We start from the raw sequence: 27,700 nt of genomic DNA on the forward strand, positions 1-27,700 counted from the left end.
GTCCGACTCCGCCCCCTCGAGCGCCAGAGGCTCCCCCTAGAGAGGCGGCGTCCACAGCCGCCCCTGACCAAGGCGCTGTTTGCAGTTCTTCCGCTGCTGTCCCTGGCCGCTATAGCGTTTGCAGTCTTTGTCCTTTTGCAGCGGTGCCAGGAAACGTCAGCGTTTGCAGTCCGGTCTGGGCCCGCGGCGTGGATTCCGGTCGTGGGGCTCGAGGGCGGTCGGACTCTCTGCGTGACAGTACCGCTGGCTGTGTATGCTACTGGGACTAGGATCCTGAGGCTGGAAAGCCAGCCTCCCAGGTTCGTCTTCCCTGGGACGCTCGCTAACACCCTCAAGGGTAGGATCTTTGTCTCTAACTCGTTTTCTTGCAAAAGTAATTACAGAGGCAAATTGTCTGATCCCATACAAGGAATCGCACATAAAACTTGTTAAATAACAGTTTCCAGCGCTCTGCCATCAGGAAATCTGATCCTTCAGGCTTGAGTACAGCTCGGAAGTCTGTAGTGTAAAAATGTTCTCTAGATCGTTTTGAAATTAATAACTCCAGATTTGCTTGATAACTCTAATACGTCTGTGGTTCTCAACCTCTTCCAGTACAAAACTTGAAGATTATATACAAACATTTTTGAACGGGGGAATAATCTCGGCCATATCATCTACGTACTTTTTTCATCCACTTACTTTCTAAAACAAATGTGACAATTACTGGTCTGTCACATGCAACATCTTAGTTAATTGACAGCAGAACAAGGTGAACACTAACGAATCAGAAGGGCTTTTTTATTTGTTTGCTTATTTATTTTGCGTGTTAGCAAATAGGACTTAAGTACTAGTCTCTTCTAGGGGCAGGGAGTAGAAATGAAAAACTGAGGTAGTCTGCAAGTGGAGGACGGATGAGATACAGCGAACCCAAGAGAAGGAAAACAACCGTTTAAGTTGTTTTCCTGAACATAAATAAGTCTCAGGAGATTGTATGACAAGTTGCTACAAATTTAGTGGCGTGAAGCAAGCTAGATTTAGTAAATGGGAACCACTCCTCTAGAGGCTACCCCAAACTAATTGCTGTCTCCCATCTTGCTGGAATAATAACCCAACTCACATGTATTCTCCTTCCTTCTGCGTTTAAGGCCCCTTGTAAGGATTATATCCACCCCCACCCAGATAATTTCTCCATCTCAAAGTGAGCTAATCTGAAACCTTAATGCTATCTGCAAGCTCGTAACCTTAAAATACTCATGTGTTACGAGTACGAAAACAGCTATTTTGGATGGGGTCATCTACATCAGAGGCCATGATAAATATGAATTGTGAAGAAAGAGTGAATGCATATTAACTACCAAGGAGCCCAGCTCTGAGAGGGATGTCAGTGCCTTTCCTCAAGACACTCCTAGACCCAAGGACATCAAGACAGTGAGATATGTTTTTCTTCTCCATAATGTGAGGTACTTCTTTTTGGTGTGCTGGAGACCTGAAATTTATGTTCCAGAGGCCTAGGAAGTCCCTTAGACTTTCCAGGTGTCTACTCAATAGCTAGGTTTAGGTAGGTCAGCAGCAGCTCAACATTAATTTTTCTTATTTTCCTTTTCATTTTTAAGATAGGGTCTATGCTGCCCAGGCTGGTGTCAAACCCCTGAGGTCAAGTGATCCTCCTGCCCCAGCCTCCCAGGTGCTGACAGGTAGTGCGGACACATGCTGCCACATGCAGTTAGGCCAGTTTCTGAAACAGCTGTTCTGTGTGGTTGAGACAGGTTCTCTGGAGCATCGGCTGGCCTGGAACTGGCTATGTAGACCATGCTGGCTGACAGCACAGGGACCTGTATGCCTCTGCTTTGGGTGCCGTGGGATTAAAGGAGTGAGCCACCATGCCCAGCTTTAGACTGAGACCTTCAGCCTAGGTGCTCACCCTCTACCACTTTGCTTTCATTACCTGTTGAGACCATGTTAATCCTGAATTTGAGATTCTGATAAAAAATCAGGTTTTGGCTACTAACAATTGGTGGTAGATCAGTTTTTATTTTCTTTTTCCTCCCCTCCTCCTCCTCCTTTTTGGTGAAATACATTTTTTATTGAAAAATATTTTCTTGTAATATTTGATCATGCTTTTTCCCTCCCCCAGTTCCTTCCATATTCTCAACTCCCTACCGTTCCAACCTTATATCTTTTTTCTCCCTTTATTTAAAAAAAAACAAACAAAAAAGAAATATAATCCCTGCCTCCACTAAAAAAAAAACCCAAATGAAATTCAAACAGACAAAAAAACAGTTAGTCAAAAAATTGTCACCTCCTGGGCATGGGGCCTGCCCTGCAGTGTTGATGGACCCAGTGTCACTCATTGGTGAGAACTGATCTTCCCTTTGTCGGCAGTTATCAAGTGTAGATAGCCTTTTGGTTAGTGGTGGAGGAGGGGGACCCCACTTCCGCATCCCCCTCTCAGTGCTTCTGGCTTGAACCTGTGCAGGTCTTGTGTGCGCTGCCACAGCCTCTGAGAGTTCCTATGTGCATCGGGTCCTGTTGCGTCTGGAAGACGGTTTCCTTGGAGTCATCCGTCCCTTCTAGTACATGCTACCTTCCTGCTCCTCTTCCAGACAGACCCCTGAAATTTGATGAAGATAGCCCATTTAGGATGGTGTACTCCAAAGTCTCTCATTCTCTGCATATTGCCCACCTGTCTCTGTTAGTTCCTGTCTGCTGCAACAGGAAGCTTCTCTGATGTGGCTTGAGCAAGACACTGATCTGTGGCTATATCAGTATATCATTAAAAGTCATTTTATTGCTATGCTCCTTTGGCAGAATAATAGTAGTAGATTATCCCCTACTGCCCATGCCTGTGACCTGTCTAGTTTCAGGTTCTGGGTCACCCAGGTATTGTCAAATATTGGTCCCATCTCATGGAGTGGGCCTTAAGTTCAGTCCGAAAGTTGGTTATTCCTATAACCTTTGCGCCACTATTGCACCAGTATATCTTTCCGGCAGGTCACTGTTGTAGGTCACAGGCTATGGAGCTGGGTGATAATTGCCTTTCTCCTCTGGTGGTGTGCACAGTACTTCCAGTACTATAAATACTAGTTAATCGGGGTGAAGTTTCTGGTTGGGCATCAGCTTGACTTCTCTCTGTCTGATGACAAAAGTAATTTGGGAGGCAGAGCAGTTGTATCTCTGTGAGTTTGAAGCCATCCTGGCCTACACAATGAGTTCCTGGACAGCCAGGGCTACATTGGAGAGACCCTGTCCCAAAAAATTAATTTAAATTAAAAAAAATTATTTTATGTGTATGAGTGTTTTGCCTCCTTGTATGTATATATACCATATCCATGCCTGGTGCCAGCAGAGTTCAGAAGAAGGCATTGGATTTCCTGGAACTGGAGGTACGGTTGATTGTGAGCCATTATGTGGGTCCTGGGAATCAAACCCACGTCCTTTGTAAGAGCAGTAAGTGCTCTTAACTGTTGGGCCATCTCTCCAGCCCTAAAATATATAGTATTTAAAGTACAAAATATAAACCCATTTATAATCTCATCCTCAAAAGTAGCTAGTATTAAAATTTGTAATATCTCTTGATTATCTTATAAAAATATTTACGATATGTGTGTATACGTTCATACACTTATGCTATGCACATTTTTTTTTCTGAGACAGGATCTCAATATGCCACCCTGGCTGACCTAAAACTTGGTATGTAGACTAGACTGGCCTCCAACTCACAGAGATCCCTCTGCCTCCACTTCCCCAGTGTTGAGGTTAGAGGCATGCAACACCATGCCTAGTTTACATACTATTTTTTCTTTTTTACTATATAGCCCTAAATAACCCAGGAGCTCTCTGTGTAGACCAGATTGGCAGAAATTTGCAAATGGAGGTTTCTCTGTCTTGCCTTGCCCTGCAGCCGCTTTTAAATAATCATTCAGGGGGCTGGAGAGATGGCTCAGAGGTTAAGAGCATTGCCTGCTCTTCCAAAGGTCCAAAGGAAAGGAGTTCAATTCACAGCAACCACATGGTGGCTCACAACCATCTGTAATGAGGTCTGGTGCCCTTTTCTGGCCTTCAGGCATATACACAAGACAGAATATTGTATGCATAATAAATAAATAAATAATTATTCAAGTCAGGCGGTGGTGGCGCACGCCTTTAATCCTAGCACTCGGGAGGCATAGGCAGGCTGATCTCTGTGAGTTCGAGGCCAGCCTGGTCTACAAGAGCTAGTTCCAGGACAGGCTCCAAAGCCACAGAGAAACCCTGTCTTGAAACAACAACAACAACAAAAATTGCTTAGAGGTTTAATATTAATTACAAAATGCTTGACCTATAGTTCAAGCTGATTACTAACTAGCTCTTACATTTAAATGAACCCATTTCCGTTAAACTATGTATTGCCACGTAGCCGTGGCTTTACCAGTCTGCTGGCATCTTGCTTCTTGGGCAGCTGGCTGACTTATCCCTGACTCCACCTTTCTTTCTCCCTGTATTCAGTTTGGCTTTCCCACCTAACTATATTCTACCTAGGTATAGGCAAAAGCAGCTTTTATTATCAACCAATGAGAGCAACATATATTCACAGTGTACAGAAGGGTTATCCCACAGCAGAAATCTGCCTACCTCAGCCTCCCAGTGCGGGGATTTAAAGCATACATTACCGTCCCCAGCTTGTTTTTTTTTTAATGGGATCTATAATAACTTGCTATTTTCCAAAATATTATAATGTAGGTATTATCATTTATTAAGTTCTGATTTATCCATTTTTTTTCTTTTTTTTCTTTCCAAGACAGGGTCTCTCTATCCTTTTTAATAGCTAGTAGGAAGCTGGAGAGACAGCGTAACAGTTAAGAACTGGCTACCCTTCCAGGGAACCTTGGTTCAATTCCCAGCACACACATAACGTCTCACAAATAAAATCTTAACAGTTCAGTAGTTTTTTTGGTGGGTGGATCAGCTGTGGTGGCACACTCTTTAAATCCCAGCACTTGGTAGACAGACAGGTGGATCTCTGTAAGGCCAGCCTGGTCTACAGAGTGAATTCTAGGATGACCAAGGCTGTTATATATAGAAACTCTGTCTCAAAAAATATATATTCATATATATGTATGACATATATTTGTTATTTTACTGTTATCATTTATTTTACAGAGCCCCAATTTATGAAAATTTAGGTTATCTTTGATTTTCTGCTATTATACTTTTGGGATTTTTATACATACATCTTTGGCATGTATCTAATATTTTGTTCAAAATATTTTCGTTTTATTTTAATTTCATTATATATATGAGATTTCATTTATATGTATGTACATGTACAACATGTGTGCCTGGTGCCCATGGAAGTCAGTTTTAGACCTAGATTTTTTTATTTTTTATTTTTTGATTTTCAAGACAGGGTTTCTCTGTAGTTTTGGTGCTTGTCCTGGAACTAGCTCTTGTAGACCAGGCTGGCCTCTAACTCACAGAGATCCATCTGCCTCTGCCTCCCCAGTGCTGGGATTAAAGGCGAGCACCACCACCGCCCGGCTAGACCTAGATTTATGGATGGTTCTAAGCCACCATCTTGTGAATGCTGGGAACTGAACAGCAGCCAGTTCTTCTGTAAGAGTAACGAGTGTTCTTACTGCTAAGCCATCTCTCCAGCCCCTGCACATCCAAGGTGGGATTGCTGGGTTGAAAGTTATACATTTTGAATCTTTATTTAGCTCTATCATTTACCTGCATATTGAAGATTGCTCTCCACAAATCAGTTAATTTACATTGGTATCATCATAGTACAGTACCCGGGGCAGGCATATAGAGCCGAATTTGAAGTTCAAGGGAAACTTCCTGGGGGAAGCCCCAGCTTCACTTCATGTTTTGTTTTGTTTTATTAAGAGAGGGTCTTTCTACGTGGTCCTGACTGGCCTAGAACACAGTGTAGACTCGGCTAACCTTGAAACTGCGGCAATCCTGGTTCTCCCGCCTTTGCCTTCTGAATGCTAGGATGATAGGTGTGCGCTACTGTTTGTGGCGTGCTTCTGCTGCCCGGTATTATTTTTTTTTTTTTAATTTTTTATTGAGAAAAAGAAAAAAAAAGTTTCCGCCTCCTCCCAGCCTCCCATTTCCCTCCCCCTCCTCCCACCCTTCTCCCCTTCCCCCCCACTCCTCCCCCCACTCCTCCCCCCCTCCCTCTCCAGTCCAAAGAGCAGTCAGGGTTCCCTGCCCTGTGGAAAGCCCAAGGTCCTCCCCCCTCCGTCCATGTCTAGGAAGGTGAACATCCAAACTGGCTAGGCTCCCACAAAGCCAGAACATGAAGTAGGATCAAAACCCCGTGCCATTGTCCCTGGCTTCTCATCAGCCCTCATTGTTTGCCATGTTCAGAGAGTCCGGTTTTATCCCATGCTTTTTCAGTCACAGTCCAGCAGGCCTTGGTGAGCTCCCAATAGATCAGCTCCACTGTCTCAGTGGGTGGGTGTACCCCTCGTGGTCCTGACTTCTTTGCTCACGTTCTCCCTTCTGTTCCTCATTGGGACCTTGGGAGCTCAGTCCGGTGCTCCAGTGTGGGTCTCTGTTTCTATCTCCATCCATCACCAGATGAAGGTTCTATGATGATATGTAAGATATTCGTCAGTATTGCTCTAGGAATAGGGTCATTTCAGGTTCCCTATCCTCAGCTGCCCAAGGAACTAACTGGGGACCTCGGCTTGGGCTCCTGGGAGCCACTCTAGGCTCAAGTCTCTTGCCAACCCTAAGGTGGCTCCCTTAACTAAGATTTGTGCTTTCTTGCTCCCCATCCAACCTTCCTTTATCCCAATCATCCACCGCTGCCCGGTATTAATAATCAAAGAGCAGAGAGGTTTCTGTCCTCAGCAAGCACTTGCACACACACACACACACACACACACACACACACACACACACACACACGAGCAGATAAAGGGCCAGCAACCAGGAAATGAAGGACAGAGTGCTCCAAGCTGCTGTTCCCCTCCTATGTTTGTTCTTCTCTGCCCTCTCCTACAAAGCCAACACAGGTATTCTTGACATATTTTATCTTTGCTAAGTAGAATTCTCTCTCTCTCTCTCTCTCTCTCTCTCTCTCTCTCTCTCTCTCTCTCTCTCTCTTTCTCTCTCTTATACTTCTATACTTGCCAGAATGTTTTAATTCATTTCCTGGTTTTCAGGAAGCAATGGCTACCAAGAGTGCTTCCTCAGAAATCATAGCAAGACAAAGAACGAAGTTGCTTAATGTCCTCCAGCAAGACCCCGACTCTCTCTTGGACACTTTAGCCTCTCAGAGACTGATTTCTGAGGACGAGTATGAGATGCTAGAGCAGATTCCAGATCCCCTGAAGAAAAGTCGGAAGCTGTTAATTGTGATCCGGAAGAGAGGAGAGGAGAGCTGTCATTGTTTCCTCAGGTGTTTGTCTGACGTGTTCCCAGAGGCAGCTGCCACTTTGGACTTACAGCGTGGTAAATTGCTTTTTTAAATTTTGAAGGAAAGGGGGAGGAACGGATTTTCTAAAAAAGAAAACGAATTGTTGCCTGCTGTTTGGATTTGACTTCCGAAGGCGATTCTTACTGAATTCTGAGACAGGAAGTGTAGTTTTTACAGCAGGGAACAATGATCCCATTGATTAGGAGACTGGTCTTCGCTGATCCGAGCGCTTAGTGCCCCCGCTCTTTCAGTGCCCCCAGCAGATCCTCATTGTTCCGGGGCTGGAAAGAGCTCACTGTCAATCATGGTACTCTCTAGGGCTTTCCTGCACAGGTAGGTACATTTGAGACTCACGCTCCCAAAGACCTTGAGCAGGGCCTTTGACTATTCACTCTGAAAGTACAGGGAAAACCATTTGTAATAACCTGCCAGAGAATCGGCAGCTTCCTGTTCTCTGGGAAGGAATGCCGGTAAAACAGTAGTTTCTAAAATTGTGGTTTCTCCATTTGATTAATACAGGTTTTAAGGTCTTGAAACTCATACTCTATAGAATATGGTTATTTTTTCTTTTTTTAAAAAAAATCACTTTATTGTCATTAATTCACAACTAAAATACAGCTAGTTTAAGGAGGCCGCTCAAAAAGTTGTGGAGTCTTACCCCTCTGCTCTCAGTGAACTTCTGTGCAGACAGAACGGCCATTCTCAGGCCATGGGACTTCACTGTGTGGCCCTGGTTGTCCTGCAGCTCACTCTGTAGACCAGGCTGGCCTCGAACTCATAGTGGCTCTGCCTCCTGTGTGCTGGGATTAAAGGCGTGTGCCACCACTGCCCAGCTATTCTCCTGCTTTGAATTATATTTTTATTCACTCGTTCACATAAAGAGAGAAAAAAGAAACTAAGATGGAGTTCAAAATGGGGGAAAAAGTAGTTTTTTCCCCATATAATATATTTTGACCATATTTTCGCACAGGGAAAAATATTGTATGGAAATGTTTTTCAATAAAAGGTAGCTTTATACCTTCTTTCATGACTCATGTCCTTCTTGTTCATCTATTACTATCTTCTCTTGGTCTCCTTTTACCCGCACTTCTACCTACTCATATAGATACATGCATACGTTGTAAACAGTGATCTGTATATAAGGGACAACATGAAAAGTAAAAACAGAATTGTCATATGACCTAGCTGTTCTTCTCCTTGGGTGTATTTCCAGGAAAATACACCATAATATACCACATAGACATTTGCACATTCTGTGTTTATCACTGCTTTATCTATGATAGCAAGGATACGGAACCAGCTTTACATGTCTACCAACAGATGAACGGATAATGAAAATGAGGTTCTCTAAGGAATAGAAAAATAAAATGATGACGTTTTCAGGAATATGTATGGATCTGGAAAGTATAATATTAAATAAGTTAATCCAGACTCAGAAAGAAAAACCTGCACATTAATATAACAACTATTGCATGGGATCCATACAGTGGGACTCAGTATGGAATTTTATTATATGTAAACAATGTATCAGATAGCTTGGCTGTTGGCATATCTACCAGAACTGGGGAGATTGACTCATGTGGTAAAATGCTTGCTGGGAAAGCATGAGGATTTGAATTCAGATTCCCAGGATCCACCTAGAGTGCTGGCCAGGGTAGCATGAACCCATGTACCCAGCGTTGGAAGGCAGAGGCAAATTGATATAGTCTCTAGAGCTTGCTGGCCGGCTAGACTCACAAGAGAAGAAGATATAGCCCAGCTCCAACCCCCAGGCTCCACAGGCATGTGCACCTGCCCCAAAGAGTGCACACAGAAACACATGGATGTTTGCTGCACACATAGGATAGAACATCCTATTCTATACTAGCTATTTAAAAGTATGCACAAATACTATTAGATGATCCAAAAATAACCATATATATATTCAGTGGAATCAAAACCAGTGCACATAGATAGCACTCTGCCATTGTTTACTGAGGCACTTTTCACAATAGCCAGCTTACAGAATTTTCCAATCAGTGGATGCATGAATAAAGAAAATATGCCATATAAAGACAATGGTGTATAGTTCAGCCATCACAATGAAAGTCAGGCATGTTAGCTTATGTCTGTAGGTCTTACACAGGCAGAGGTGGGAGGACCAAAAATTGCAGACCAGCCTGCGCGACATAGCAAGTTCCAAGCTGCCCATGGATACAGAGTGAGAGCCTGTCTCAAAATTAAGCAAGCATAAGAACAAACAGAAAGGATGACATCATGTTTGTACGAAGAGTGGATAGAGCCAGAAAAGATCATATTGTGCGATATCATATCTGAAGGACAAACATCACATGCTTTCTCTCGTTTGTAAATCTATATTTCTATATGTGCACATTAAATATGTATGATAAGAAGGTGGGAGAGAGCATCTGTTGGGAATAGAAAGACAAGCTGGAGGAGAGAGAGAGGATGAGAGAGCAGTATGGGACGAGTGTAATCAAACTATGAGCTGTGTGTGTGTGAGAGAGAGACTGCTACTATTAATTGTATGATTAATAAGAGCTAGTATAAATTTATAGTGTCTTAAAAATGACTTGTTACAAAACGTAGTAATGGCTAGTGATGGGGGTGGGTAACTAGTCCAGTTTATTGTTTAGCAATTCAAGAAATAACCACTAGATGGAGATGTAGCTTTTTTTCTTTTCTCCTTCCTTCCTTCTTTTCTTCATCCCCCCTCCCTCCCTTCTTTCCTTCCTTTCTATTTTTTAAGTAATATACTAAAAGAAGACCCAAGATGATTTTAAGGGATGATAGAGATAGGGCTTAGATTAAAACAGTGTATGTTCATGATCCTTAAAACAGGCCAAACCTTGTTCTAGCTTCCTTTCCAGTTACTGTATTCAAAGTAATTTGTGACAACAAGTAATGTATGCGGGTGATTTTAGTTCATAATCCCGGGCTACAGTTCATCATTGTGGGAGGAGTCACGGAGACAGAGGCTCTCAGGAGAGAGCTAGTCCCATCCTTTCTACACTCAGGAGCAGAGACAAAAGAATGCCTTTTATTTGCTGGCTTGTGCTCAACTTATTTTCTGGACTCTTCTGCTCTTCAGGACCCCCTGCCTAGGGATTACACCACCCCCAGTGGCTGGGGTGGGTGGGCCTTCCTACATCAGTTCATTTGAAAGAGTCCTCCATAGCCACGTCCAAAGGCCAACCCAATGTAGAGAACGCCTCACGTGAGAGCCTCTTCTCTGGCAATTCTCAGCTGTGTTGACAGTTCAAAACTAACCTTTACGAGCCTCATGTGCCTGGAGAAACAGTTTGCTATTTCTAGAATACACTATTCTAACACAGTAATCAGCTCATTCATTAGGAGTTACTGGGATTTCCTTAGTAGTGGCCCAAAGAAATCTGAGTGTGGGTTACATTGAGTCTATAATTAATACAAGTGTTAATTAAACATATTAATATGGATTAATATAATTAATTCATAACAGCTAGACTTCTTTTCACTTTTTTACCCTGTGAAGCTGCTCTGAGAGGCAGCAGTTGCTTTGATTTTTTTTTTCTCTCTGGAAAGTTAGTTCTGATAATTGATTGGTTATTCATGCACAATTGGCATTTGGTCTTCTGGTGAGATAAAGAAGAGAGGCTGATTGCTTTCCTAGAGCCGCAGCTAGTCAGGGAGGACGAGGAACGGACGTATTTGAGCTCAACTGTTTGGGCCAGCCCAGGCAACACAGATAACTTCTGTATGAAAGAAAGGAAGGAGATGCTTGAGGACTTGAGACTTAAGTTAATTTAAAATCCTTACTTTGGAAAAAAACAGAGGCAATAATGAAATCTTTTCTTTTCAGAAGTCACACAGCAGGGGGCTGAAGCAGCTGTGGGAGTAAGCAGGGGTTCAGCAGACCCCTTTTTCCTTGGGAGGAAAACTCCGGAGAATGGAGAGATTGCAGTGCTCTCTGAAGAGAAAGAATGTGTCTATTGGGAAAGTAACGATGGGGAAACTGCAGGATCCTCCAGGGAAAATCAGAAGGGGCGTGGCACACCACAAATCATGGCCCCACATTCAGTTGGAAGAGCTGAGTATGACATTCCAACCAGTATCACTTACTTAAATGATGAGCAAAGATATGAGGAGCCAGACGATTCTCTGTACTTAGGAGAAGGGGAATATCAAGAGTCTGTTGGGTACCCGGAAGATATCGAGACCCTTGTGGAGGAAGGGGCCTCAGATGACCTACAGTGCTTTGTATATGATGGCGAAGAGGAAGAGGAGTATGAGGATGAAGAAACCATGAGATTTTCTGATGAAGAAGGTAGCTACGAGGCTCCAGAGAGCGGCATTTCATTGGAAGAGGAGGAGGAGAACACGGAAGGTATGGCGACAGTGTGTAGTTAATTAGACAGATTATCAGTGGGCTACAGAGGTGTCAAGGCATCCTGGAGAGGAGACATGATATGTCTCCTCTAACCGGAAATCTTTTTTTTTACATGGGTGTTGGCTGAGGCCATTTGTTCCTTGTTGCACAGATCTGAAATAGTCACACACAAACTATATTATTTAAATCACTGCTTGGCCAATCACTTAAGCATCTTGCTAGCTAGCTCCTATATCTTAAATTAACCCATTTCTATTATTTTATATTTTATCATGAGGTTTGTGGCCTACCAGCAAGGTTCCAGCTGGTGGCTGTTTTTTTCTCCTCTGGCGGCTACATGGCTTCTCCCTGACTCCTCCTACTCTCTCCATACATCTCTTTTAGCCTGGCTTTACTCTGTTAAGCCATTGGCTGAGAGCAGCTTCTTTATTAACCAATGGCAATAAAACATATTCACTACATACATCACCTCCCACATCACATGGGTTTTCTCTGGGGTATTGGGGGAGATGCTGAACAAAGGAGTTCCTAGGTCTGGGAAGTGGGAGATTGTTGTGTAGTAGAAAGAGTCAGGATCTGATGGAAATATAGATGTATTTTTTTAAAGACTTATTTATTATGTGTGCAGTGTTGTGGCTGCACACCAGAAAAGGGCACCAGATCTCATTACAGACGTTTGTGAGCCTCCATGTAGTTTCTGGGAATTGAACTCAGGACCTCTGAAAGAGCAGCCAGTGCTCTTACTTCTGAGCCATCTCTCCAGGACCAGAAAATAGATTTGATGTCATCCTCTGGCTAGCAAAATCTGTGAATACTCAAACCCCTTATTTAAAATGGCATAGTGAATCAGGTTTGGTGGCTCGTGATGGAGCTCATTCTGGGGCAGGATGATTACTGAAAATTTGAGCCCAGCCTGAGGCACAGAGTTTCAGGCTAGTCAGGACTGTACACTGAAAAACCTGAAAAAAGAAAAAAAAAAGAAAAGAAAGAAAGAAAAGAAAGCAGCCTGCTACCTGTATATAATCTCTATACATTTTCTTACATGTTTTTTATTTTTAAAGTTACATTTTTAGTTGAATTGATGCACAGTGACCTGCATGTTTATGGAGTACAAATATAACGTTTCGGTAAACACGAACAAGGTGTGCTAATCAGCTGAGGGTAATTGGCTTAGCTTTTGCCCAGACATGTATGATTTCTTTGGGGAACATTCAGAATCCCCTCTCTGGGTGTGGGAGTGCATGCAGGTAATACCAACATTCTGAGACTGAGGAAGGAAGACTGGGAATTTGATGTCAGTCTGGGCTAATGAAGCCCTGTCTCAAAGCAAACACAAAACGAAATAGTTCTCATGCTAGCTGATCTAGAGAAATTAATTGTTCTCAACCGAAGATGTCTAACTGTGAAACAAAATATTAGATGTGACTCTTCCTTTTTTTATTTTATTTTTTTTTTGAGACAGGGTTTCTCTGTAGCTTTGGTGCCTGTCCTGGAACTAGCTCTTGTAGACCAGGCTGGCCTCAAACTGACAGAGATCCGCCTGCCTCTGCCTCCTGAGTGCTGGGATTAAAGGTGTGCACCTCCACTGCCTGGTTTGAAGGAGACATTTCTGACCAAGGCTGATGGCAACACTAGAGTATGGGTATACACATCCATCAGGAGGCAGTTTGACAGCCTGTTCATTCAGCACAACAGAAGCAGCGTGTTCTCCTGCAGGGCCTATGCCCTCCCTAACTATGAGCTTTTGACCACGTCTATAGTACTAGGCATAAACACCTTCCTACAGAGTGGGCTTCAGATCCATGAGACAGAGACTTTTTTTTTATGTTTTTTTTTATTTTAGTTTATTTATTTATTAAGGATTTCTGCCTCCTCCCCGCTACCACCTCCCATTTCCCTCCCCCTCCCCCGATCAAGTCCCCCTCCCTCATCAGCCCAAAGAGCAATCAGGGTTTCCTGACCTGTGGGAAGCCCAAGGACCGCCCACCTCCATCCAGGTCTAGTAAGGTGAGCATCCAAACTGCCTAGGCTCTTCCAAAGCCAGTACGTGCAGTAGGATAAAAAACCCACTGCGATTGTTCTTGAGTTCTCAGTATTCCTCATTGTCCACTATGTTCAGCTAGTCCTGTTTTATCCCATGCTTTTTCAGACCCAGGCCAGCTGGCCTTGGTGAGTTCCCGATAGAACATCCCCATTGTCTCAGTGTGTGGGTGCACCCCTCGCAGTCCTGAGTTCCTTGCTCGTGCTCTCTCTCCTGCTCCTGATTTGGACCTTGAGATTTCTGTCTGGTGCTCCAATGTGGGTCTCTGTCTTTGTCTCCTTTCATCACATGATGAAGGTTAATATTCAGGAGGATGCCTATGTGTTTGTCTTTGGATTCACTTTCTTATTTAGCTTCTCTAGGAACATGAATTATAAGCTCAATATCCTTTATTTATGGCTAGAAACCAAATATGAGTGAGTACATCCCATGTTCCTCTTTTTGGGTCTGGCTTACCTCACTCAGGATAGTGTTTTCTATTTCCATCCATTTGTATGCAAAATTCAAGAAGTCCTTGTTTTTTACTGCTGAGTAATACTCTAATATGTATATATTCCATACTTTCTTCATCCATTCTTCCATTGAAGGGCATCTAGGTTGTTTCCAGGTTCTGGCTATTACAAACAATGCTGCTATGAACATAGTTGAGCATATACTTTTGTTGTATGATAGGGCCTCTCTTGGGTATATTCCCAAGAGTGGTATTGCTGGATCCAGGGGTAGGTTGATCCCGAATTTCCTGAGAAACCGCCACACTGCTTTCCAGAGTGGTTGCACAAGTTTGCATTCCCACCAGCAATGGGTGAGTGTACCCCTTTCTCCATAACCTCTCCAGCAAAGGCTATCATTGGTGTTTTTTATTTTAGCCATTCTGACAGGTGTAAGATGGTATCTTAAAGTTGTCTTGATTTGCATTTCCCTAATCGCTAAGGAAATTGAGCATGACCTTAAGTGTCTTTTGGCCATTTGAAGTTCTTCTGTTGAGAATTCTCTGTTCAGCTCAGTGCCCCATTTTACAATTGGGTTGATTAGCCTTTTACGGTCTAGTTTCTTGAGTTCTTTATATATTTTGGAGATCAGACCTTTGTCAGTTGCGGGGTTGGTGAAGATCTTCTCCCAGTAAGTGGGTTGCTTTTGTCTTAGTGACAGTGTCCTTTGCTTTACAGAAGCTTCTCAGTCTCAGGAGGTCCCATTTATTCACATGAGACAGAGTCTTGTGACACCCAGGATAGTCCTGAAGTGACTATGTACTTGAGGATGACTTTGAGTTTCTGATCCTCCTGCCTCCACCTCTGAAGTTGTACGATTATAGGCATGATCACCACACGTGATTTTATTTGGTGCTAGAGATGGAACCTCAGTGCATGCCAGCCAAGCATCGTACTGCCTGATCTCTGTCTCCAGCCACTAGCCAGTGACTTTAGACAGTACTTTCTGTTTTCAGATTAAAGCACCTTAGGAATTTTAGTGGCTTCAAAGCCAGAAACAAATTGGGTGTTGCAATTTTTAGTTTTAACTAAGTGGAGAGCATCAGTTGAGGAACTTTCGGTGCATAGTTAAGGTCTCAGGATGTCTGGACCTGGTCCATAGATCACCATCCTGACCAAGAGACATGATGTGTGCAAACCTTTTTCTTTTTTGAGTACTGAAAGTATAGGTTTATTAAAAATGAACGTAGAGTAATGAACCAACTCTTGAAGGCTGTCCCTTGACTGTCACATGCATTCCATGGCAAGCACATCTATACACGCACACACTCCTACAACACTAAGATTTTTGTACTAAAAGTACACAAGTATTTCATGTGAGACAGAAACATAGAATAGACTCCATAGAACAGGAGTGGGCTCTACCAGACATGTAGCTCGAGAACCTTTTCTTTTGAGACAGGGTCGTACGTATCTCAGGCCGTCCTCAGACTTACACTGTAGCCAAGAATGACTTTGAACTTAGGTACTTCTGCTTCTGTTTCCCAAGTGCTGGGATCATAGGCTGTGCTGTCACTCCTATTTTTTGTTTGTTTTTTTTCCAGTCTGGGGATGAAACACATGACTTCATATACTCTAGATGGGCATTGTACAGCTACGCTCTACCTCAAGACCAGGTCTTATACCTTATGTTATTCAGGGCATGGTGCTCCATGTCTGTAAATCCTAGCATTTGAGAAGTCCAGTCAGAAGGATGAAAGCCATACTTGGCTGCCTGAAACTCTGTCACACACACCTTCTTCAAGCTCTCGGTTACAACGAAACAAAAGAGATGAAACATCTTGTGGTAGCTGCCATCTGTCAAGAGTAAAACCTGCTCTGATTTTTCTTTTTAAGTGTTATTATAGAAAAATATATGTGAAAATGAGAGATAAGGATAAAATAGAGACAGCATGTAACTATGTAACTTTTTTTTTTAAAGCAGAATAAAGATAGATTTATTAAGGGAGAGTGAAGAAAGTGCCAAAGAATATAAGGGGTTCCAAAGGGGGAGTGCCCACTATGTAAATTCTGAGAGACTGTTTAATCTGTTGAATTACATTCTATTTCGTGTGCATGTGTATGAGCATGTGTGTGAGCGTGTTTACCATGGCATGTATGCAGAGGTCAGAGGACAGCTTGTGGGAGTTGGTTTTTTTCACCTTCTACTGTGTGACTCCAAGGGATGAAACCCAGGTTGTCTAGCTTACTAACCATCTTTTGCTGGGTAAAAAGTTTGAGCTTGAAACCTCACTAATCCCTGAGCTCACCCTGAGCTCAAGACTTGAAATTCCACCAATCCCCACCATGGAAATCTCCACCCCCAAGAAACCTATATAAGCCTGCCTCCCACTCAGTTCTCTGCTGCTTCTTTTTTTTTATTATTATTTATTTATTACGTATACAATATTCTGTCTGTGTGTATGTCTGCAGGCCAGAAGAGGGCACCAGACCTCATTACAGATGGTTGTGAGCCACCATATGGTTGCTGGGAATTGAACTCAGGACCTTTGGAAGAGCAGGCAATGCTCTTAACCACTGAGCCATCTCTCCAGCCCTCTCTGCTGCTTCTTGCTTCTGTCTTTTTCCCTGTAAATCTGTGGGAGGCTTGCTGTGTGGTGTAGCTTGTGGTATTCCTTGGCTCCCAACTCTCAGGACACTTTTCACTTCAGAGCTGCAATACTTGCATTGGGGAAACTTTCTCCTCAGAGCTGTAAGACTTACACCTTTGCCCGCTGAGAAAATGCCTCTATAAAATTTGTCTGTAGACATATTTGTGGGGGGCATTTTCTCGATTAATGATTGATGTGGAAGGACTCAGCCCACTGTGGGCAGTGCCACCCCCACAAAAAGTTACATGCTGTCTCTATTTTACCCTTATCTCCCATTTTCACATATATTTTTCTAGTTACTAGGAATAACACTTGTAGAGAAAAAGGCAGGTAGTCTTGAGATGTATAAGAAAGCAGGCCGAACAAGCCATATAAAGCAAACTTGTGAGGCGTTTTCTTCTGTGGCCTTTGCTTCAGTTCCTACGTCCAGGTTCTTGCCTTGAGTTCATGTCTTGAAGTTCTTTTTCTGGTAGACCATGACTGGGACAGATAAGCTGACTTAGCTCCTCCCCTTCCCCAGTGCTTTTGGTCATTGTCTGTAGTACAGCAACAGAGAACAGGCTAAGACATAGACTATGTCAAATTAGTAGGCCTCGTAGACGGAGGACAGGGCAGGAAGGGCGGTGAAATGAGACTTTTATTTTGTATTCTTTCAACTTTGGGCGGTGAAATTGCCAATTGCATACTTTTAAGGGCAGGAAAGAGATTCTGAACAAGGCAATAATGAGTCCTCTCTGCTTTACAGAAAGAAAAAGAGTGTTCCATCATGTCCTGTCCTGTTTGAACATGGACAGAAGCAGAAAGCTTCTCCCAGACTTTGTGAAGCAATTTTCCATAGATCGACCAAGTGAGTGGACACCTGAGACTCCGGGAGACTTAGCTTGGAATTTCCTGGTGAAAGTGCAGGCTTTAGACTTGACAGCCAGAGACTTTATTCTTAAGCCCAAGACGGTGGATGAAGAGAGCAACGAGGAGTTGCTGGCTGGGATAGAGAATTTAGAAATTGGAGACATACAAACCATCAACCCCCTTGACATCCTTTGCGCCTGCCTGCTTTGTTCGGACAGCTCTCTGCAGCGTGAAGTCCTGTCAAACATGTACCAGTGCCAGTTCGCTCTTCCCCTCCTGCTGCCAGATGCAGAAAGCAACAAAAGCATCTTAATGCTGGGGGCCATGAGAGACTTACAGCAGCACCCAGCGCGGTCCTCAGAGGGCCCCCCCAGGGAAACAGAAGCATTTCTGAGTCTCAGGAAGATGCCTGTCATCTCTTTTGTGCGGCTAGGACACTGTAGCTTCTCCAAGTCCAGAATCCTTAACACATTGCTCAGCTCCTCCCCACAGAAACCGCACAAAATCTTTCTCCATCAGGATCTGTCCGTTCCTGTGCTTCCTCGGCAAATTTCTGATGGCCTGGTGGAGGTGACATGGTGTTTTCCTGACAAGGAGCTAAGGGGAAATCCTCACGTTTTCCAAAAGCCTGTTGCTGTGACCAACCTTCGTGGAGATCTTGAAAGCTTTTGGACTCAATTTGGTTTTCTGGTGGAAGTTTCCTCAGCCGTGTTCTTCTTCACCGACTGCCTTGGTGAGAAGGAATGGGACTTGCTGATGTTTTTAGGGGAAGATGCTATTGAAAGATGCTACTTTGTCCTTGGTCCTCAGGCCAAGGAGAGTGAAGAGGCTCAGATTTTCCAAAGGATCCTGAGACTGAAGCCGTCACAGTTACTGTTTTGGGAAGTGGAGGAAGCTGGGGATAGAAGGAAGACGATGGAGGCCCTTCAAGCTGCCCTCCAGGAAGTAATGTCCTCTTCGCTTAGACATGTGTCCCTAGAAGATATGGCCTCTCTGGCCAGGGAGCTGGGCATTCAGGTAGACCAAGACTTTGAAATTCCTCAAGATATTCAACTTTCCCCCAGTACGACTGGAGGAGAGAGCCAGCAAACATGTAGTCAGACAAAAAGCCCATCTGAAAGCCGAGCCCAGGTGCCAGTCAGAGAGCCTGGAGTGCAATGTGAGGACAGGCAGAATGCTCAGAATCTGCACCAGACTCCAGTGTTTGTGCCTCCACCAGTAAACCCGTGGCCCCTGCCGACCACATTTGGAAGTAACTTTTACCACGGGCCCTTGAGAGCCCCTTGGGTTCTGAGCCCCCACTTTGGGTCACAGCAGAGGGCTAAGTGGTTCTATCCTTTGCCCCATCAGAATACAAGGGTACGTGGCAAAGGGAAAAGCTTTGGTCCTCGGAACTTCCGACCCTGGAGATTTTATTCAGGGCAAGGATTCATGAAAATTTCAGGAGCTTCTGAGGGGCATCATTCGAGTGGAACATTTGGGAGATCACAAAGACAAATTCCTCATGTGCAGAACCATCCTGAGAGCCCACAGGTGGTCTCTCATGTAGACCACTCACATTCTCAGGGCTGGCAAGCAAGAACAGTAGCAGGGAAGCCGCAGACTGTGAAAGCCTGTGCCCAGGGGGTGCAGCTGAGTGAAGCCTCTAGAAAACCTGCGAGGACAACATCGCATAGTAAGTACCCTCACCCTCCGTCCTGTCAGCCAGCAGGAGCCATTCAAGAACCAAAAATACCTGTTCGTCATCAAGGATCTCAAAGGATTAAACAGGGGAGGCCTTCAGATTCAGCATTCCAGCCAGGCTCTCAGTCAACATCTGAGAGTAAACTTTCATCTACCTGCCAGTTCAACTTCCATCAACCCAAGTTCCAGGTCAAACACTTTGAGCCTAAGCCCATTCAACCTCAGAAAAAAAACCCTCATCCCCAGCTTTCCCAAGCTAAAGCCCCTCATTCTCAGCCTTCCCAAGCTAAACCCAGTCATCCCTATCCTTCCCAAGCTAAACCCAGTCATCCCCAGCCTTCCCAAGCTAAACCCACTCATCCCCAGCCCTCGCAAGCAAAACCCTCCCCATCCACATCTACTCAGTTCAAGCCACATAGACCCCAATCTAAGCCTTTTCAACCTAGATCTACTCAGCATACATCATCACAGACTAAACCTTCTCAGGCCAAGGCCCACTATCCACGGACAGGAAAACGTTGAAGAACATATTCCAGAGACCCCGGAAGTATGTTCTTGTCTTAGGCTATTTCTCTCATGTAACAGTCTGAAGAAAAGTTTCAGTGAAAGACTGATAAAATGAGCAAAATCACAATAAAAAATTGTGCAAAGTCTAAGTGCACAGCAAAGTACTCTTTAGACAGAAGCAGTCAGATCTCTGTGTGCCTGAGGCCAACCTGATCTACATCATAACATAGAAAGTTCTAGATCAGCCAGAGTACATGAGATCTGGCTGAGTGGGAGGAGGGAAGAGCTGGGGATGGACTTGATCTTCGTATACATGTTTGAGATTGTCAAATAAAAAATGCAAGGTGGGAAAAGAATAGGACCTAAGGATATATAAATCAGTTGAATCCAACCTTCCTTATCAAGCAATGTGTGATTTGACCCCAGGGGATGGAGTCTTGGGCATAGCCATATTTGTGAGGAATGGAATTACAGTATAATTGCAAAGTAATAAAAATATGGAGCTAAAATTGTCTCAGTGTTGAAGAAAAACTGCTTCTGAGGTGCCTTGGTTTTGGGTTTATTATCAGCCACTGAGCCGAGACCCTGCACTGTTGGTTAGTTAAATAAGCTTGTTGAGTACTAGCCCCAATTTTCATACCTGATAAGACTATCTCACTTGGCTCTTACATACAGGGAAACAATGAATGTTTATCAAAACACATCATTTTATATAAACTTTGGAACTGATTTTTATAGGTTTCATACTTTGTATACAATAACAAAGAAAATTTAGCTAATTAGAGGTCCTGATATTATGAGTTTAATTAATTGAAATTGCTATAGAGATGAATACATTGGTATGGGTCTTAGTCTACTGATACAAATTTAAGGTCAGTTTTGTTATATGTATATTTCTGCTCTTAATTAAGGTATTATGTTTGTGCAACTTATTTTAGAATGTAATGTATAATTAAGAAATACAGGTTAATATACAATCACCTGTGATAGTCAAGCTTGTAGTCATGTTAGGTTTTTTAAATGTACAGAGATATATTTCAGATGGATAGATATTCTTCAAATCTTTAAAGACTAACAGAATATGGCATTTAAAATATTTTAAAAACTTAGGACTTTTCATGACAATGAGACATATCTACTCCTGGCAATCTACTTCAAGAGGATGATAGGCATTGAAGAGGCTCCTTATAGAGTTTATTAGCCATTTGGGTAAGAAACTGCTCTTGCCTGGACTTCTTGATGTTATTCTGTATAAACTGGATGTGCAGGACCCACAGAAAAATGACTGCTGAAGTTGCCTAAAGGTGAGACAGTCTTCCAGGGTTCCTGCTTCATGAAAGAGTCTGCCAGATGTTCTGCAGGACACAGAAGAAAGTGACCGACAAGCTGCCAATGTAGGTGGAACTGTCTTTAAAATTTCCCTTCATGAAAAATGGGCCTATAGGCTGAAGATGGGTGCCCCAGTGTTACAGACTGTCCAGGCAGCAAGATGTCTCTGTCAATTCTAGAGTTTTGGAAGTTGCTTACAATGCATTTTCTGTTAACTTAGGTAATATTATATCTGTCTGGAGTTTTTGATGAAGTTGAAGAATAGATAGTTATAATTATAGTTTTTCTTAGTTATGATAAAAGATTAAGTAGATATAAATATTGTAACTGTAATTCTTGCTTGATACCTGTTTTGTTATATGTAAGCTTCCTATGTTAAAGTTAAAACCTCCCTTTTTATTTAGACAGAAAAGGGGAGATAATGTGGGATTCCACTGTGTATGCTATAAATATGTTTTATTGCCATTGGTGAATAAAGAAGCTTCTTGGGCCTATGACGGGCATAATATAGCTGAAAGAGATATAGCAAGAGAGTAGGTGAAGCCTGGGAGAAGCCATGTAGCCACTGCAGAAGACAGACACCAAACGCCAGACAATCACGTGGTGATACACAGATTAATAGAAATGGGTTAATGTAAGATATAAGAGTTAGCCAATAAGAAACATGAAATAATAGGCCAAACAATATTGCAATTAATATAGTTTCTGTTTGATATTTTGGGTCTGGGCAGCTGGGAACAAGCAGCCTCTGTCTACATGAAATAAGAAATGTGTTAGTGAATTTTTAATTTTAGAGTTAAGTTGAAAAGATTAAGATGAATTTATAAAGGATATAAGTAATGTTTGAGAGAACTTATAGTTTGGAGGAATTATAATTTTCGGAAATTCATATTGTTCTGAACTTTTGGATAGCTTCTGCCAGATAGCCGTGTTAAAAGAATAAACTTGATCCACATATTTAGCTGGAGCATCTCTGAGTTTGTAAGTGGCATCAAGTACCAATAAAAGACGACATTTGCAGAACATGCTGCTGCACACCTCTGACTTGAGACTGAGGAAGATGGATCAAGGTTTGTTAGCAGCTCACAGGGAGACCAAGCCTCAAGAAACAAAAACAAGCCACTCCTAGGTAGATGTTAAAATTTGCCTCACTTAGAAATAAAGTAAGATTTAGAAATTGGACTAAACATCTCAGTTTTTGAATGTATGAATTTTAATATTTTATTGTACTTGTGTATAGTGTGTGTGTGTATGCACATGCATGTCACAACATATATGTAGAGGTCGGTGGATAACTTTATGAAGTCTCTTCTTCCACTTTTATGTGTAGCAAGTGCTTTTCCTCGCTGAACCATCTTACCTGTCCCCATAAATTTAATTTGAAATAGTAAAATAGTTCCAAGGAGTCAGCTAAGCCAAAAAATTGCTTTCAAGGCTTCAAGGAAAAAAATCATATTGACCAATGGATGACAATTAAACTTTTGAAAGGAATCAATACTGTCTGAAAATAGTCTAATATCACAAAAATGTGTGTGTTTGTACATATGTTGAATAATCTTGTATTTCTCTCTCATGGTTGTTGTAAAGATGAAAAGGAAATAGAAGACAGTATATGTGAATGTTTATCTTAACTTGTGAATTTTTTTAGGATGATAAATGTAAAAAATAAAATGGACCATTTTCTTTCTTTCTCTTTCTTTCTTTCTTTCTTTCTTTCTTTCTTTCTTTCTTTCTTTCTTTCTTCCTTTCTTTCTTTCTTTCTTTCTTAAAGATTTCTGCCTCCTCCCCGCCACCGCCTCCCATTCCCCCCCCCCCCCATCAAGTCCTCCTCCTTCCTCAGCCTGAAGAGCAATCAGGGTTCCCTGCCCTGTGGGAAGTCCAAGGACCACCCACCTCCATCCAGGTCTAGTTAGGTAAGCATCCAAACTGCCTAGGCTCCCACAAAGCCAGTATGTGCAGTAGGATCAAAAACCCATTGCCATTGTTCTTGAGTTCTCAGTAGTACTCATTGAAAATGGACCATTTTCAAAACAAAAATGCCTTAAGCCAGTGCACACCAACCTATAGATGAACAGGAAGTCTGGGCCCTGCTGGCACTTGCTAGTCTAGCTACCATCACTCAAACTCAGAAGTTCAGAGAAGAAAACGGCTAAGTGACAAGCTGGCCTGATGACTTTCAGACGTAAAGTGCTTCACGGCTTTTCATGCTCCTGAAAATCCTTAAATAAGGAGGATATAAAATATGTAAATTAACCCGCACATCATGTGGGCTGAGAACAGACAAATGACAGTGGTAGGTGACCCGTGGGACTATGCATTAACCCCCACCCCCCAGCCAAAGCAGATAAGGAGGAAGGGGCCACCATTCAGGGCATAAAAACTGTTCTTGGTGCTCAGTTTGTTTGTGCCCCCTCTTGTCTGGGTTGCCACCAGACTATGAAAGATTGTGAGATAAACTGCACAACTTTTACTATTCTCAGTCTCCAGTGCTCTTCATTATGAACCGAGGAGCCTCATTCTCACAATAGAAAACATGAAAGTCGCCTGCTGGACATATTGGTACACACATGCGATCTCAGCACCAGGGAAGCAAGGACAGGGACATTGGAGGTCTAGCAAGTCTGGGCTGTCTTAGTTTGGGTTTCCATTGCTGACTTAAAAATCCCAAGATAAAACACCAAGACCATTAGGAACTTGCGGAGGAAAAGGACACGTCACTTCCGCATCCACATCACAGCTTACCACTGAAGGAAGTCAGGGCAGGACACTGCTCACTGGCTTGCTCCTCACGGCTTGCTCAACCCACTTGCTTATAGCTTTTAGGACTACTAGCCCCAGGGTGGTACTGCACACAGTGTGCTGTGGCCTCCCATGTCAATCAAGAAAATGTGCCATAGACTTGTTCACAGGCCCATCTGGTAAGGCATTGTATCAACTGAAATTCCCTCTTGTTATGGGGTAAAGACCCAAAGACCACCCAACACAATCAAAGGATTGAAGTTTGAATTGAGAGTCTGTATTGAACATGCTGCTGCATGCTTGAGGAAAAGCACGAAAAGTATTTGCACGGGGGAGGAAGCATTGCAGAAAGTTTTAAGGACAGAACACAGAAAAACCACATCCTGGTTGGTGGTTGCAAGCAAGTAGTTTAACAAGAGCCAAGAACATGCAGTTAGCTGGGACATTTTTGACCTTAAGTTTCTATAACAGGACTGAGTGCCTTCCCACAGGACTTTTCAGGGCAGGGGGTAGAAACCAAAGATGGCTTCAGCTGAGACAAGATGGAAAAACCTTTGTCCGTTATACTCTTCCCAAAAGACTCTGGCTTGTGTCAAGGTGACCTTAAATAGGACAGGCTACTTAGCGAGACTTCGCCTAAATAACTAAATAAATAGTTGATGGCTAGAGAACATTGATGTTGGACTGAAGATATAGCTCAGTTAGTTAAGCACTTGCCATGAAAGCGTGAGGACCCATGCAAAAGGCTGGATACAGTGGTGCACATCGGTAAGCCCGGCACTGGGTTGGCAGGGTAGAGTGTAGACAGGAGGATCCCTGAAGTTTGCAACTCTACCTGAATTAATGAGCCTCAGGTTCAGCGAGACATCCCCCTCCCCCTTCCAAAAAAAGGTGAAGAGCAAGTGAGGAAGACAGTCAACGTCAACCTCTCAACCTCCTACGTAGACCACACACACTTAAATAAATAGATATTTGCTGTAAAAGTAGGATTCCTCATTTAAATGTACTTTGTGTTTAAACTTTTGAAGTGAACCATAGTGGTTATTGTTAGAACCTTCTCTCAATCCTTCCTCAGGATTAGAAATTGTTGGGCAAAAACAGAGCTTGGGGGTGCATTAATCCTAGCCCGTGGGAGGCAGAGGTAGCTGGTGTGTGTCACTTTCCTCTGGTACAAGTGGCATGAACAGAAAACCCACCAAACACCAAATGTTCGCCCCTACTATCTATCCTAATCTGCTATTTACTATAGGCTTTGGGACAGACATGATTCTAGCCATGGGAGGGGTAGCAATTGACCAGCAGATTTTGAATGATGTTGCGGTGAGACTTTAGATTATGTACCCTTGAATATGAGATTGTTACTGCAATCCAGCCTTCTCCTGCTCCTGACTCAAAAGCGTATATGTAAGGACTGTAATGGTTTCTGTTATTCTACAAACTGAACTCCTCTATAATCCAAACGTCAAATGCAGTGTTCTCCACGCTCTCCTGGGAAGTTTTCTGAAATTCTAAAACTGCAATTTCAAAATGCGCTTGCTTATAAAAATCACCTTTTGTCACCATGAAAGCTGCTTGTTGCCGAGTTCCACCTTGGAGATTCTGATGGGAGGTCTGGAGTAGGCCTGCGATCTGCCTCTCCACGGGAGCTTCTCTACAGAAGCAGGAGATGGTGGGCCGTGCTGAGAAGTCCAAATACAGCGTGGGAGGCAAACCTGATTTTTCATGATCAGAAACACTACTATTTATTTTTCATCTGTACCAGTCATCCAGGCCAGGTCAGTTGCTTTTTCTTAAGCCTCTACTAAGTTCATTACATCTGCTGGAAAACAAACAAACAGAAAGCAATACAGTTCTAACCATGAATTTCTCTCTTTGTAAAATTCTCATTTTTTTTCTTTTTAAAATAGAAGGGATGTGTATAGGTGTTTAGCTTGCATGTATGCTTGTGCCCCGTGTGCATGCAATGCCCAAGGAGGTCAGAAGAGGGTGTTGGATCCCTGGGACAGGGGTTACAGAAGATTGCGAATCTCCATGCGAGTGCTAGGACTCAAACCCAAGTCCTCTGGAGAAGCAACCAGTGCTCTTAAACTTCAGAACTATTTCTCCTGTCCCCATATTTTTCTTTTTTTTTAAGAATAAAATTCAAATCTTGTGGCAGAGAATTGGTGGGCAGTGAAAAAATTCACCCAAGTCAGACTGGACGACAAAAAGACAGACCGTGTTTTTGTTTTATTTGCTGCAAGGAAAGAGTGGGCAAGGGCAATACCAGATCATGGCAACTTTTACTTGAGCGCCATTCCCTACACTGGGGTTCCCAGCAGTCATCTCACCATGCAATCCAGGGTGGTCCTGATGTCCTGATCAGTCGGTGTTTGTCTCTGGAGTGGGGAGTTCTGTGCCACTGGGTCACACAGTTAATCTAGATTTACTGTGCTCTATCTTTGCCTGGCAGGCAGGCCCGAAAGGAGTCCCTTTTTCTTTTATGATATTAGGAATGCTTCAGGCACAGTTGGTGTTGTCTAACTCCTTGATTGGATGCATTCTCTTTTTCTGCTCCCAATCGTGGCCTTCTCTCTACAGTTATTTCATCCACAAACATTTCAACAGTTATTTGTGAGAAGGATTTAAAAATATATCCAGAATGTTATTGTGACACCCAAGAATGAACAATTATTTCTTAATATCACCTAATATATCATTAAAGATGTTTGCATTTCTCAGTTGTCAGAAATAAGCTTACAGTAGCTCTATTTAAATCCGGTTCCTACCACCTGAAGTACTTTCCCCTTCCTGTCTGGGAATGACTGGCTCTTTCTTGTCTTTCTTAATCAGAGATAATATTTCAGGTTCTTATTTCATACCATTTAGATTTCTCAGAGCACTTTGGGTACCCACCTGTCATTCTCCATTGTGTGTGTTTGTCTGTTTTTATGTATACAGTGTTCTACCTGCATGCCAGAGAGGGCACCGGTTCTCATTACAGATGGGTTTGAGCCACCATGTGGGTGCTGGGAACTGAACTCAGAACCTCTGGAAGAGTGGCCAGTGCTCTTAACTGCCGAGCCATCTCTCCAGCCCCCATTTTCTTTTAAATATTAATTCTTCACAGGATTTTTCTTTACCACTTGACTTTAAAAAATGTGTTTGTGCTTGTAATGCGAAATACAGCTCTCACTTTAAACGGAATGAAGTAATTTATTCTGAACGGAATGAAGTAATTTATTCTGTAGCTAAATACCAGTGACCATGGCCCAGGAACATGGATTCAAGTTCCCCTTAATACCCTTGTTCTGACTTGCTAACAGTTTTGTGATTTTTATAATAGAACAAAAGAAAGTAATAAGCCTAGGCACCGAGGAATACTTTAGTTGGAACATCAGGCTGTGGGTTACAGTAAAGTGGGACACTCTATGAGAGGACGCAGCTGTGTGTGATGATGTTATTAGCCTTTGGGTTGGCTGCTGTTGAGTCTTGTTTGAACATTTCACAATGATAGTCACCCAGATGGACGTTAGGAGAAGCACAAAGGTGGGCAATTGAACATAAAGGGGGCAAAGGCAGTCCCAAGAGGTGTAGATCCAGACCTTGACACTCTACCCCTCCACACAATCACAGGCGTTCTGGTTAAGTCAGTCTCTAGGCTCTTCACCGTGGGTTTGCCTCCCACTCCCAACTCAGTTTATGCTCCTCTGTGCTCTCCTGGCATCTCAGATT

General features: G+C 43.0%; 1 protein-coding gene across 3 annotated transcripts; it reads left to right on the forward strand.

Moving 5' to 3' along the window:
• Positions 1-42: 42 nt before the first annotated feature.
• Card6 (caspase recruitment domain family member 6) lies at positions 43-22,934 on the forward strand. Of its 3 annotated transcripts, none has more exons than XM_075975961.1 (4): positions 43-337; positions 7,140-7,428; positions 11,232-11,756; positions 17,625-22,934. In XM_075975961.1, exons 2-4 carry the CDS (start codon positions 7,146-7,148, stop codon positions 19,931-19,933), a joined length of 3,117 nt encoding a protein of 1,038 aa, XP_075832076.1. In that variant the 5' UTR covers positions 43-337; positions 7,140-7,145; the 3' UTR covers positions 19,934-22,934. The 3 variants fall into 3 exon arrangements, with proteins under 3 accessions (XP_075832076.1, XP_075832075.1, XP_075832077.1); XM_075975960.1 differs by having other exon boundaries at positions 43-299; XM_075975962.1 differs by lacking the exon at positions 43-337 and adding an exon at positions 6,281-6,989.
• Positions 22,935-27,700: the final 4,766 nt, after the last annotated feature.

The sequence above is a fragment of the Microtus pennsylvanicus genome, chromosome 6 (genome assembly GCF_037038515.1).
Source record: "Microtus pennsylvanicus isolate mMicPen1 chromosome 6, mMicPen1.hap1, whole genome shotgun sequence".
Lineage (NCBI taxonomy): Eukaryota > Metazoa > Chordata > Mammalia > Rodentia > Cricetidae > Microtus > Microtus pennsylvanicus.

Excerpts from the sequence above, each read along its gene's own strand:
- Card6 (XM_075975961.1), top strand. The coding sequence starts at position 7,146 with ATGGCTACCAAGAGTGCTTCCTCAGAAATCATAGCAAGACAAAGAACG. Across the intron at positions 7,429-11,231 it reads CACTTTGGACTTACAGCGTG|AAGTCACACAGCAGGGGGCT; the intron begins GTAAATTGCTTT and ends TTTTCTTTTCAG. Across the intron at positions 11,757-17,624 it reads GGAGGAGGAGAACACGGAAG|AAAGAAAAAGAGTGTTCCAT; the intron begins GTATGGCGACAG and ends TCTGCTTTACAG.